The 14,488-nt window shown below is 36.1% G+C and overlaps 1 protein-coding gene across 2 annotated transcripts in view; it reads right to left on the reverse strand.

The window, feature by feature from the left end:
• Positions 1-1,272: 1,272 nt before the first annotated feature.
• Positions 1,273-14,488, reverse strand: part of LOC111153560 (ubiquilin 1) — a 48,945-nt gene continuing 35,729 nt past the window's right edge. Inside the window, exons 7-11 of one of the 2 annotated variants that reach the window (XM_022512655.1) lie at positions 9,833-9,975; positions 6,835-6,918; positions 5,470-5,585; positions 5,081-5,252; positions 1,273-3,269 (exon numbers count right to left, since the gene is read on the reverse strand). In XM_022512655.1, the coding sequence (XP_022368363.1) occupies positions 3,117-3,269; positions 5,081-5,252; positions 5,470-5,585; positions 6,835-6,918; positions 9,833-9,975 (668 nt within the window). In that variant the 3' untranslated portion in view covers positions 1,273-3,116. The remainder of the gene's footprint in view (positions 3,270-5,080; positions 5,253-5,469; positions 5,586-6,834; positions 6,919-9,832; positions 9,976-14,488) is intronic. The other variant, XM_022512656.1, reaches the window with a different exon arrangement.

Raw genomic sequence — 14,488 nt, forward strand, 5'->3', positions numbered from 1 at the left:
CAAAATGTTATAAGAAACACACCCCAAACCCAGAGCTGTAAGGCGACTGACAGGGACAGATGCAGCAGCTGACAGTAAAGGCTAAGGGATTTCAGAGTAAATTAATTACAGGTTCACAAAGTTTAGGAAGACTTCAGATCTGAGCCCAGAAGGCACGATCAGCCTTCTATAACCAAGGACAACAGATGAAATTACAGGGAAAAGAGGCCTGTGTGCACTACCAGAGAAGTGGAGGCTTGCTGAGGGCAGTCTGCCCAAGATGTGTTCATACAGCACCACCCTGAGGAGCAGTTCGGTAAAAAGGATGGTGGAATACAGGGGAAGGCTGGATTAGACAACTCTAAATCGGTTTCTTTAATGCAGGGCTTCTTGGTTAACATGTTTAATGTCAATCTCTAAAAGAGAAAGTAGAATATATAGTGTTTCCCTGCCTTAATCACACAATCTTTTGTTTTGCACAGGCACACAGACATGGAGCCAAGCTTAACGTCTCCTACTGTTAGTGACATTTTTACCCACCTCATTTTGTTATAATTTGCCTACTAAATTAACAGAGAAATAATGTGTCCCCAAACAAAAGACTCCTTTCATTAGTATATTTAAACCAAGTCTGCAACTCCCATTCTGAACACGCCCAGAGGCCAGCTGTCATTTAATACGATTGTGCTCAATATTCACTACACATTGCTTAGTTATCACAGATCTTCCACTTGGGAAATAAAATCCTGAAATTTTATTTTCACCACTCCATTCTTGATTCAATTTGTAATAAAGAATGCAATATGAGAGCAATTTAAGCCTATAATATTTTAAGTGTCCTTCCAATCCTTTTGAGAATTTTAAGTATTTTGGACTCCTAAGAAGGTATTTAGATCTAAGATAAACACACTAGAATCAAACAACAACAACAAAATAGTACCACTACAGCAGCTGGAAGGTAATCAAGAGACTACTCAATCCAGTGCGCTGAAAGGTCTCACCAGCCATGTTACGAGAAATCATGTCTTTACTCAAAGTCAAATAACAAGTCAGGTACCAAAAACATCAAACAGAGCTCAGGTCAGCTGACATCCCAGTTGGTTATCTTTTTAATACATGATACAGTGTATATACAGATCTTAATTGGGGAAACTTAAAAACTGATAAAGAATTATCTGAAGTGTGATAAAATCTGGGGTAAATCAACTCCAGTGGTCTTCAAAGGACATGAAAAGAGGAAGTAAACTGAAGACATCCTTTTCTTTCTACAAAAAAGGCAAGACAAACCAAGTGTAAAAGCTAGAGATTTATTGTTATTTTGTGATTAATAAATTGTCAAATTGGTTATGACACTATCCCACACTGTATACCACCATTTGCCAGTACAAAAGTTTTTGAACCAGACTGAGGCATAAGGCAGAGGGAGCAAAGACACATGAATATCATCCTTAACAACCTCCACTAGTCATGCCTCCACCTCGACCATCACTCATGTTTTCCTGCTGGGGAAAGTGTCAGAACAGTGCACGGGCTGGTGGGAACCTGGCCTCTTGACCTTTTTTAATAGCAAGCAACTTACAGAAGTAATGGAATTCAACTTGTATTTCCCTTGATTTTATTGGTCTGAACTCATTTTAGGTTACTTTAACATTTTAATTTCCTGTAACTGTACATGAGAGAATATAACGACCTAAGAGAATACTGAACCAGAGTCAGCCAAATATATCACTGACCCCAAAGTTGTGTTTTAATTGGTCCTAAAGGAATGTACCACACCCCAACAGTTTGAGAGTTAAGCAAACAGAACTTCTTTGGGGAGGGAAGAAAAAGGCTGCAGAACAGCCAAATGTACTCAACATTGTTAAAACGGCTCTTTGTTTTTCACCCCTGAATGATACCTCTTTACTACACTATATGCACAGAAATCCTAACAGAATCTTGGTTGCCAGTATTATTTAGGCTGGCCCAATCCAGGAGAGATCCCCACCCCCCGCCCCCAGTTCCCCTTCTCTGAGGCTCTGAAAAGCACAATATTTAACTATTTCTTAATAGAACTACCAAACACTTCAGAAACAAGTGGCTCACAAATCATTTTAAATTCATGTATTGCCTGTGCATGAGAAAACTGATAAACCCAAAAGATAGTTCTATTTTTATATGGCAATTAAAAATAACTGAAACATCAAAACACTTTCAGTGAAAGCAACATTTCAATTACAAATTGTAATGCCTGTTGAACTACCTATGGGAGAAGCTGAGAAGTCCTAGGCAAATGCACTTTTGGGTTATACTACAGTGCTCCTTCAGTGTGCACACAGATGAAGGTAATTTACAGTCAATCTGTGAATGTTGAGACAGTGTAACATTATGTTGTCTGTACAATTAAATGTCCTTAGAGAGATAACCAGAATCAGCTTTTCTATTCTATTTTCAACAAACCTGACTACCGGCACTTTTGCTGTGAGATGTTTGTCAAAGATGCTGTAAGATTCTACACAATCAGGAAATATTCAGCTTTAAAATATTTCCTTATCTTCACTTTTTTGGTTACAGGTGCTTTACTCAGATAATCTACTGCAGTTTGTTTCTAGAAATGCAATCCCAACTGTGCATACTACATTGTATACAAATAAAGCAAAAACTGTCAGTAGTATAAATCTTACAGCGTTTTTGTCTGCAAAAATACATGCCAAAGTCACAATAAGCAGTATTGTACCACAAATTATAGAGCGCAAATGATTTGCTTCTTTTTAATGCTTTTATTCTACATAAATTACTACCATAGGCTAATGTTTAAAAAGCAAATAAATTGGACAGATGCAGGACAAAAATCTGTTCACCCAACTATAAAAGGTGATGTTTTTTTAAAAATTACAATAAATGCAGAAGTGTTTGATGCATGCAGTAGCCTTAAATGAAAAAGCATTGATTCCCACTGTTAAAAAAAAAAAAAAAAAGAAAAGAAACACAGAGAAACCCACACATCTTACTGCACTCCACCTTAAAATGCATCATATTGGGTTTGTTTATAACAGCACAGAATTCCAAGAGTCAAAATGAAATAAAGCGGGTATTTTAAAGATTTTAAGAGCCGTTATCAAAAATAAATTACATTTTTTCAAGATACATAAATGCTGCTATGATGGCTGCGAGCCCAGTAACCTTTCAATAGCAGCATTGATATCGCCTCCTGTTGCTATGAGCGCCTGCAAGTTTGCTTCACGGTTCAAAAATCCCATTGCACTGAGCTGTTCCAGTTGTTGCTGAAATCTGACTTCGGGATTCTGTAGCTGTTAAAGGAAGAAAAAAAAAAAAAACACTAACCAAAACTCTAAGGAAAATCAGTCTGTGTCACACCTAGATAGCCTCTAAAGGTTTTAAATGCTCTTTTACAAATCTGGTCTACTAAGCTATAAAAACACTGGCCTCTCTTGAAACACAGTCAACATACTTAAAAGCCTATTAGCATTTAATTTTGTTATTTTAAATAGTCTAATGTATGCTTAGTCCTGTCACACAGAACACAAAACTCTGCTTTAAAAAAAAATCTCTTTTGGGGTGATCACTGGGTGGCTCAGTCAGTTCAGCATCTGACTCTTGATTTTTGCCCAGGTCACGATCTCAGGGTCACAAGATCAAGTCCAGCGTCACACTGGGGAGTCTGCTTGAGATTCTTTCTCCCCATCCACCTCTAATCCTCCCCACCGCTTACACAAGCACTCTTTCTCTCAAAAATAAAGAAATAAAATTTTTGAGAAAATCACATAATAAACCCCATCCCTTACATCAGATATATTTAAGAAGCTGGTGAAAATGCAGGAAACCTAAAAATATATATGCAAATAGTTCAGAACTAATGATTTATTTTGTAGTTATTGACCAATTGGGTAAATATAAAAGCAGAGTTCTCATGTACAAAATTCTAATGTGCATTCAATTTCTGCACTGGCCAGTCATGTCTTCAAGAGAGTTCCAGGCCCACAGAATATACTCCTGGCAATTTGGCCACCTCAAATCTTTCTTCAGAAATGAAGACAAAAATACATACATGATCAATCAATCCTGGCCAATCTGATAATAAGGAGGCCTGTAAATTGTTCAAATTACATAACAATTCTGTCTAGTACCTAAAATCTTTTTTTCTTATTAATTCTATGAATATTATATTGATTCAGAAGCTATATTAGTATTGGGACTATAAATACTTGTACAGGATAAACCCCTGCCCTGTTTATTATATTTAATAAGGCTTAAAATCAGAAAGCATGCTCTATTTTTTGCCATGCAGAATTACAGGGGCAATCTACCGTAACAGATTTGACGGGCTATCATCCTCATACAATGGCAGATTCTTAGTAAAGCTAATAAATGTTTCCAGATGTAAGAACATTATTAAAAGTCCACATTTTTGTGAGGTTTATATATGTAACACAAGCTACCACAGGAAGTAGTAGTGGGCAGGGAAAGACAGGATTTTTTAAGCCAAAAGACAAGGTCTAGGGGCACCTGGGTGCCTCAGTTGTTAAGCGACTGCCTTCGGCTCAGGTCATGATCCTGGGGTCCCAGGATCGAGTCCCACATCAGGCTCCCTGCTCGGCAGGGAGTCTGCTTCTCCCTCTGACCCTCCCCCTTCTCATGTCTCTTGCTCTCTCATTCTCTGTGTCTCAAGTAAATAAATAAAATCTTTAAAAAGTAAATAAGTAAACAAATAAATAAAATACAAGGACTAGAGAGAACTGTAGTTATAGCTGTTCAGGAGGTATCTGGGATAATCAAGTTTCTATTCCTCCTTGACAAACTTTTATAAAATACAACGCATTTCAAATAATTTCCAAAGAGGGACTCTAAAAAAATTCATTTTAAAAGGCAACTTCCAAAAGGCAAAACTATAACATTTCTTCCCTTACAACTGTTTCCTTCAGTGTCTAATAGTACACCGAAGTCTATAATTTTTGTAATGCCTGTTGTTTAAGATTATGCTTTTCATTATACTCTAAACCCTGAACGACTGCCTCTTTTTTTCCTTCTTTTTTTGGTTATTTGTGGAAATTTCTAAATTTCCAACAAGAAATACAAAATGTGAGCAGAAAAGAGTCTTCACCTGAGGATTTACTCCAGCAAGAGCCTGCAGCATTTGTTGGATAAACTGCTGGTGTCCTGGCTCAGTGGTTCCCGTCGTCGTGGGACTTGGGGTTTCACTAGGTGCAGAGTTAGAACCGTTGCTTCCTGAAGAGCCTCCAGTGCTTCCTAACGCCCCTAGGCCAGGAGTAAACCTAAGGAAGCGTAAATTGGTTAATAAACCTAAGCTCCTGCAACAGGAGGCCAGACCAGCCCCTTATGATAAATCAGTTAATATTTTAACATAGCATTAGCTGTTATCTTCTTAAAATGAACATTTTTAATTTTGAAAACAATCTCAATAAAAATAGGCAGAATGACATTTAAAAGAGAATTAGTTGCATTTTCATAGTCATCCCCAAATAAACCTACCCTGGGATAAGGCCGGGAGCTTCCGTTGCTAATGTCTGTAAACCCTGCTGAATCTGTAACAAGGCCTGCATCGCTCTAGGATTCGACATTGCCGATAATGTATCAGGATTCTGCATCTAAGGAAGAAAGAGAACAGGTGGTTAACAAGGGAATTAAAATCAGTGAAAGTACAATTTAAATGTTTCTTTGCTATGTTTCTGAAGAAAACCTAAAATCTTACTCCCAGACACTGGTAATCCAGAATTTCTTTCCCCAGATAAACACAAGCACTTCCTCCTTGACAGCAAACCTAGTGTGCAAATCATTAACTGACCTCCTCCCAAGTCCATCATGAAAGCCACTTTTCATAGTGAAAGACAATCAGGTGCTACTGTGAAAGCCACAACTGCTCCCATTCTCCAACAGAAGACAGAAGTGTTATTTCTAAGAGACAACTTCCAACTGCACAATTTATGTAACGTGGTTACATACGGTAAAAGCCACATATTCCTCCCGACCAAACGTTACCTATTGCCAATTAAACAATTTTACCAGTAAAATACACTCTACAACAATAGTTCCAAATTTGAAGTTAATACGTGTATCCTGAGTTCAGCCTCACTACTTCCAACTATACACCACGTGACTGACCAAAAAAGATTGGCTAACATTAACATCATTATAATATGTCAAGGATAGTAACTAACCTTGGATAATGGTTTACAAGCCCAAGAATCATTTGTTTAATATTTAAAAGCCCTAGAACTACCAGTTTCAAAACACCAAGACTGACTTTTGTCTTTTTAAATAATAAAATGCTATTCTAATCTCAAGTTGTTGTTGCTGCTGCTTTTTTTTTTTTAATAGTAAAACCTTCTGTGTAGGACAACACTGACAATTTTAATCGTGCTAATTCCGAGTCTGAGGAAATGAGATCTACCCTTCAAAAAAGAGACATTCCATTAATTTGTAGGAATTAAAGCATTACAACGAAACCAAACCTGTAAAGCAGAACAGGGTAGCTCCTTCCTATTACTCGAGATTAGTTAAACAATAAAGCATAACATGACACAATGAAGCACTTCAAAGTTAGTTAAGTGAAAGGAAATGGTTTATGGTATTAACGAAGCATTCAAAATCCTAAATCCTCAAAAGCAAAAACAAAATGGTCCTTTCCTCAGAATTTATGTTTAAGAAATATAAGCAAAAGGTCAGCAGTGAAATGGGGCTTAGTTAAGATCAAGCTGAATTCTCTGCAAATTGACAGCATTATCAAACTAACTTCTATGGTTTGCTATCAGCCAGAGAAGAGCAAGGAAAATGTTTATTATCAAACTTTTTCAAGCAAATCATTACCGAAGATAGCTAGCATCTTTTCTTACTCACTTGTTGGAGGAAAGTTGGGAGCTGTTGTCTCATTTGTTCTTGAAGCTGAGGATTTCCAGCAAATAAGGGATTATTCAGCATCATCTATGGGGCAAGTGTTCAAACAATTTTAACTGGAAATATCTGAAACAAGTAATGTACCTTGTTTAACAGTCTATCTTCCCCAAGTGCCTAACCTGGCACTTAAAGGGAGGAAGGTAGAACATGAATAAAAAAGGAGAAGGGAAGATACTGTCCACAAGAGGGATCTCCAGGGGAAAAAAAACAAAAACAAAAAACAAAATGAGGCATCTTCTCTCTCAATGAGAATGATGACTGTGATAATGACATGCAATATCCTAAAAAATAAAAACAATCATTTTCTTAGGATTTTCCTTGAGCAAAGGTGAGTATTTGCCCTTAAAAGAAAAATGGGGGTAACTGGCATTCAGGAGGATACATTTGCTGCTACACTGACAGAATAAACGTAAGCGTCAATACATGAAACGATACATGGCTTGCTCAGACACCTCAACACACAAGTGGCAAGCACAGAGAAAAATCTAGATCTGGAACCACTCTATCTATCTGCCTGCCTACTGCAAAACAGCTAGTATTCGGTCCAGAAAAATAACAAGAACAGCAACCACCCTGGCAGAGAAATGGAGCTGCTAGGTGAAAATCCGCCCAGGACTAGCACCAAAGGATCTCTGGGGCAAGTACTAAAATGTGTTAAGACCTGAAAGATGTAAATCCGTTTTAGAAGACCAAGATTAGCCTCTGGATTTCACCTCACTACCACCAGAGATAAGAAAACTGGCATGCCTCCGAACGTTCACACAGGTGTTAAGAATTAAAGTCAGGGTCACTATTAATGTTAATATCTGAAAATAAGATTATGATACACGATCAGCATAACCAGAAACTAATTCTCAAAGCTTTGAAAGAGATGAAAATTTTATCACTTTCCCCAGAAGGAGCGAAAAGTCAACTGACAATGATTTACTGATCACCTATTTACCAGTCCAAAGTCTGGAGGGTAAAGTAAAATGACCCTTGCCCTCAAGAAGTTAACCATATTTGAGAGCAATTAATTACATGTACACACTAGAAGTAAACAGAATTCCACTTTCCCTCCTTTGTCTATTGTTACAAAGTGGATTATTTAGTTAATTCCAACAAAATAATGAAAGTAGGAGGAAGTCGTGTTTTGTGAATATACCATATTTGTTTCCAAGAGACCAATAAATTCACAGTACATAAAATAATACCATGAGATCAACAAACCTGCTTCTTTATTGGCTCCAGTAAAGTATTTTTTATTATGAACAGATTAATAAAGTTACCACATTTATCTTTCAGGATTCATGTCATTTGAGACAGCATGGCATCTTAAACTGATTCATTCTTTCTCAGAAAAGTATTATCTCATTTCAGATATTTCTCCTAACTTACCTGACTATACAACAATATGGTTTATATATTCAGACTTTTTTGAGTTTCTAAAAATCAAAATCAGAACAGAAAAACTAAAAACTTTAATCTGCTGATAACAAGAGTATGTTGTAAACATTTCTAAATTGCCTACAATAAAAGACATCCACATATAGCCTTCTTTGTTAACATTTTGCTTTAGAGTGAAAAAAAATTATGTCAAAGTGCTCAAGTCACTTTATAATGGTGTTAATTTAATTAAATGGCTGGGAATGTACTTATTAAAGTCAAAATTTGTATTTATTTTTTTTAATTTTATTTTATTTTTCAGTGTAAAGTCAAAATTTTTAAACAAGATGCACATTCAGTGCTAATTAATCAAACAGACATTTAAAAACATACAAATACCATCACTCAACATATTTTCCATTTATTTAAAACAAAAGTGCTAGGATCACAGTAAGTGGACATTTAATACTAATTTTTATATGAATAAAACAAAAATATACAAAAATTCACCTAAAAACTTGTTCTTTGTTTCCAATTCCACAAACATTAAGAGGGCAGAACTTACTTCTGAGGATTAGAACACAAAGATATCTGCTATATATCTGAATGGTTCCAGACTTCGGAAAATAAAAACATTTTGTTGACATAAAGAAAAGTAATTAACTTTAAAAGCTTTTAGAATGTTGGAAATGAGAATACTATAAAGGAAAATATTTATAATCCCTTATACTTTATAGAAGCCATTTTTAATATCCAGCAAATATAAACTACAGATGATCAAGGTTATTTAATATTCTCCAAGGTCTTTCAAGCCCAGCTGTTCTTAACCTAGGGGAACATCTGAATTGCCCAGGGAACTTCAGGGATAGGGGAAATGAGATGTAATTACACCAAAATCTCTCAGGACAGAGAGGGGTTTTTTTTGTTTTTTTTTTAAACTTTAAAACTCCCAAAGAGATCCTAAATGTTCAGCCAGGGTTGAGATCCACTAATTCCCTCAGTTACGGTCTCTTCAAAACAATTTAGAAAATGAATAAATTAATAAAATACCATTATACGAACTTTGAGGGGCAATCTATAATGGAAAGAATGAGAACACTGTTCCCACAAATCTCCCTCTGCCTTTAAAAAATGATTTCAGGATATTTTATAACTGCTACCTTGAACATGACTATTACGCAAAATCTATGTGATCTAATAAACACAAGTATTCCAAGAAATGTATTACCACAGCACTTTATCACTTTCAAGATTTACATTTCACTAAACAACATATCTTCCAAAGGGAAAGTAATCCAAAACTTTATATCCATCTCCTAAAATCAACATATGTAGATACAGAGTAAACCTACACTTCTTTCTAGCTAATAAATAGCAGAGAAGAAAATATTCTAATTATATATGAAGAATTAGTCTACTGCAAAGAAACAAAATGTCCCAAATACTGGAAATGCAGTTTACCTAGTTTTGTAGTAGGGTAACACAACACAACCCAAATGTGCCAAAATCACATTTATTTGATTAGGCTATTTCAATTCACACTGCACAGTCCTTTTTAATATAATTACAAACTCACCTGTGCAGCAAGGTCAGGGTTCTGACTTAGTGACTGCATCATGCTTCTCATGTAAGGGGCAGACAACATGTTTTGCATAAGTTGTGGGTTTTCAGTTATTTGTTGCAACAAGCTCTGCATTCCTGGTGTGTTGAACATACTAGCTGAAAGTTTGTTAAAAAAAAAAAAAAAAAAAAAGACACTGTATCAAGGAAAAGACCCATAAATAAAAGTGAAAGCTTTAAAATACAATATATAACATATGTAATTTTAGGAACTGCAGATGAGCAAACATATTACTAATCAACTGAACCAAGAAAGAATTTTAAAACTAAGATCTCCACAACTACACACTCAACATATAACAGTAAAGAAGGGTTTATGATGTTAAACATTCTGGATACATTTACAATAAAATCACATCTAACACACTAAGTTCTAAAGTCAATTTAAGAAGCAAAAATTAGATATGGTTGAAATTACTATGAAAAATCCCAGGGGCGCCTGGGTGGCTCAGCTGTTAAGCGTGTGTCTTCAACTCAGGTCAGGATCCCAGGGTCCTGGGATCAAGCCCTGCTTCAGGCTCCCTGCTCAGTGGGAGGCCTGTTTCTCCCTCTCCCACTCCCCCAGCTTGTGTTCCCTCTCTTGCTATGTCTCTCTCTGTCAAAAACAAAATCTTTAAAAAAAGAAAAATCCCATACAAAGAGTAAGTCTGGGCCAATATCTCCTCTAGGACTGCAGAAGAATCACATCCAGCATTTGATATGCTCCTACTTAAAGAATTTAAGCCCTCTCATACCCAGGAAACCAGATGTAGCCTCCATCCCACTTTCACTCATTACTGACACTCACTCAGCAAAATAGCAGGCACATTTAACATTTCAGAGCAGAGACTAAGAACAGTGACTAGAGTTGGATTACCTGGGTTCAAACCTAATCTAACTATGTAAACTTGGGCTAGTTTTTTGGCCTCTTCATCCTTCCAGTTTCCCCAGTCAAATGGAGTTAAGTACTATCTACTGCAAAGGACAGGTTGTGACAATTAAATTACTTAAGGTGCAAAAGTGCTTGTTACTTTTTTCTTTCTTTTTTTTTTTTTTTTTTGCTAAGAGCTATAGTTAAATTTATGCAAATTCAACTTTCTCTGAAAACTAATTTGCTCAACACATAACCAGATTTTCCACTTGCTGACTACATATACTCAACCTCAAATATATTCTCAAACTCATTATATGCAAACTTAACTCATTAGTTTTTTCATTTCCCTTCTGCTCTCATTCCATCCAGCGTAATTTTATCAGGGTTAAAACATTGACACTTCCTATTTATTTTTCTAACTTATTATAATTCTGCTGGGGGTTTTTTGGTAATCAGTCTTTTTTTCCTATTTTCTCAAGTTGTTTCAATTAGGTTATTTTCTACATCCTGGACTCTAAGAATATTCTAACACAAGTGTTGATAAACACAACCTGCAGAGCAAATATGGCCCATGACCTGCTTCTGTACAACCCACAAGGTAAAAATGGTTTTACACTTTTGAATGGTTAAAGAAACAAAATTATTCTGTGAAATGTGAAAACTATATGCAATCAGACTTCAGTGTCCATAAATAACATCTTCTTGGAGGGGCGCTTGGGTGGTTCAGTGGGTTAAGCCTCTGCCTTCCGCTGAAGTCATGATCTCAGGGTCCTGGGATCGAGCCCCACATCGGGCTCTCTGCTCAGCAGGAAGCCTGCTTCCCCCGGGGTCTCTCTCTGCCTGCCTCTCTGCCTGCTTGTGATTTCTGTCTGTCAAATAAATAAATAAAATCTTTAAAAAAAATTTTTTTCTTGGAATACAGTCATGTGCAGGTGTTCACTGTCAATGGCTGCTTGTGTACCACCATGGCTGAGCAGTCCAACAGAGGCTGTGCACAGCCCTTGATGACTGCTGCAGACCCAGAATGCTGCTCAGTGCACCACACTATTGCTGTAGCATGTTGTTATTTTCTTTTTTTAACTACCAGTAACATACTAGTCACATAAGAACAAGAAGAAAAAGATAAAGTTGGACTACAAATATTGTGCTTTTAAGGCACAATGGAGCATGGATTATTTTATCAATGAGATGGCAAAGCACTGTATTTTTATGCAATGACAATGAAAGAATACAGTACACTTCAACACTGCTAGACTACGCACTCATTGCAGTATGCCCAACTCAGAGGCAAGCAACAGTCAGGAAAATACGAAATTTAAAAGGCAGCCACCTCATCATAGCCAGATTTCTTTACAAAAATAAAAAATGAAAATAAGCCTACAACCAGTTAAGTTTCCAAGTGGCTTATTTGTTAGCCAAAAAGGAAAGCGGTGTATTAGTGGTGATTAACGGGCATGCTTAATGCCATCTTGATTGCAGCAGCCAAATATAAATGTGTCCAGAGAAATAAACTCGTTTAAGTCCATTACCCTTTCGAGGAGAACAGGTTCTCAAGAGTTAAGGACATTAGACTCACAGCATCAATATTCAATTTAAAAACAATGCAAGTTATTCTGAGTGGTATTCCTTTGTTTTTAATGAGTTGACAGATATTTCTGCTCAGTTCTTGTTTGAGAAGTCAATGCCAAGTTTAAAGTGTCTGAAAAATTAGCCTTTATAAACAGTCTGCATAGAATTACAGGCAAAACTACTTTCAAAGTCCAGAAAATAATTCAATGCAACCTGAAATAAAATGAGCTAAAATATGATGATGATGAAAATATATGTGGAGGATTAGTTGAATACAGAAAGCTTATTAAAAAAATAAGGTATTTAAAAACTATGGTCATTCATTGTCTTATTCACCAGCAGGTACTGAGGAAAATATTTTGAACTGTCACATTATTCAACCAGCAGGAGTATCAATAGTGAACACCATTTCACTCTTGTGAACTTCTCCATAGTCAATTCCATAGATTTTTGTCTGAAATATCCTGACCTGTCCAACCACACAGCAGCAGTTCAACGGCTTAGCAGAAGTAAAGTTTTTGTTTTGTAAGATGTAAAGTTTTACTTCAAAATTTTTTTAGCTAAAAGCTGAGATTGAAATTCTGAACCACCTAACCAGCATTACCAAACACCAGATGACTCTCAAAATTATCTTTTGCTAGAGACTTGGTAATGTTTCCCAATGAATTCTACCCATAATTGTAAGACAAACAGCATGCAAACTTGTGGAACTCATACTGTGGTAAAGTAATTTTGACAATAACAGAAATTGTTAAATGACAATGTCAAGGTGTTTTATATATTCTCTTGCTGTCAAAAGTTAAAATGAGATCTCCATTGCCATGAATTTACAGATTGTTTTTTTAAGTTCATACTACTGTTCCAGCAGCATTCTTTGGACCTCAATTCAAGTGCAAAGAAAATTTCCATATTTCAAAAGTCATTTAACTTTGTAATTGAGGTCCTACCACCTAACCTTCAATTGGAAGTGATTAATCTGCAATGACATATTTAAAGCAAAGAAGAATCGAAAAGAATCCTACAAATGCTTCCAACTGATGACTGTGCTATTAAAATCATATACTTTTGAAATGAGTACATATTTAAGTAAAATCTCATTACACATCTTGACAACAGGAAACACTGTAAACATCAATTAAGCAAATGTCATCCCTAAAAAAGAATTCCATTCCTATCATTAGTATGTATATATGAAAAAGTATTACACTCGATTATATTTTTACTTATTGCAATGTATTTTCTCTCATAATATTCTTGCTTTGCTTTTTTTTTTTAAGATTTTATTTATTTGACAGACAGAGATCACAAGTAGGCAGAGAGAGAGGAGGAAGCGGGCACCCTGCTGAGCAGAGAGCCCAATTCGGGGATTGGTCCCAGGACCCTGAGATAATGACCTGAGGCTTTAACCCACTTAGCCACCCAGCCGCCCCTCGTTTTGCTCTTGACATGCAAGGCCCAAAGTATTACCTGGCCCCCTGCAAGAAAAATTTGCTGACTCCCGCTCTAAGATTTCCTCATCTTCTAGAGTAAGTGCTTACTGGGCAAAAGAGAGTCAAGAGTTTTATCTTTACAGGTATGTGTGTATATATGTGTGTGTGTAACTGCAAAGAGTTGAATAAAAATCTCAATAGTGTATATATTATGCTAACAAATTGTTAGGCTAGCAGAATCCATTTCCTTTTGCTGTTTTTGGTTCTCCTTTGACGGAAACAATAACATGAAATCTTAAAGTATCAAGCCATTAAGTAAAAAATCTGAATAAGAAGTCACAAAACTGATTTTTTGACATAAGTTTTTACTATAGATAACAATGCTATAGTTAATTAAAAAAAAAAAGTAATTCACCTATCAGGAGATTGATTAAGTCTTTTCTCTGTCTGCACTAAGATCTTTCAAATGTGAATAAAGTAGCTCTCTCAAAGATAGTTTAAAAATCAAATACGCAGTAAGTAAAATACAGAAGGGATAATTTTTTTTCCCTGATTAAATGATATTATTTCGATGTAACCTAGACTTCCTGTGGTGATCATTTCGGAATATATACAAACACTGAATCATTACATTGTATACCTGAAACTAGCACTATGTCAAATATAATTCAATTTTAAAAATGGCAACACTTCAGGGGTGCCTGGGTGGCTCAGTGGGTTAAAGCCTCTGCCCTCGGCTCAGGTCATGATCTCAGGGTCC

The sequence above is a fragment of the Enhydra lutris genome, unplaced genomic scaffold, assembly GCF_002288905.1.
Source record: "Enhydra lutris kenyoni isolate GAN:26980312 unplaced genomic scaffold, ASM228890v2 scaffoldscaffold33, whole genome shotgun sequence".
NCBI lineage: Eukaryota > Metazoa > Chordata > Mammalia > Carnivora > Mustelidae > Enhydra > Enhydra lutris.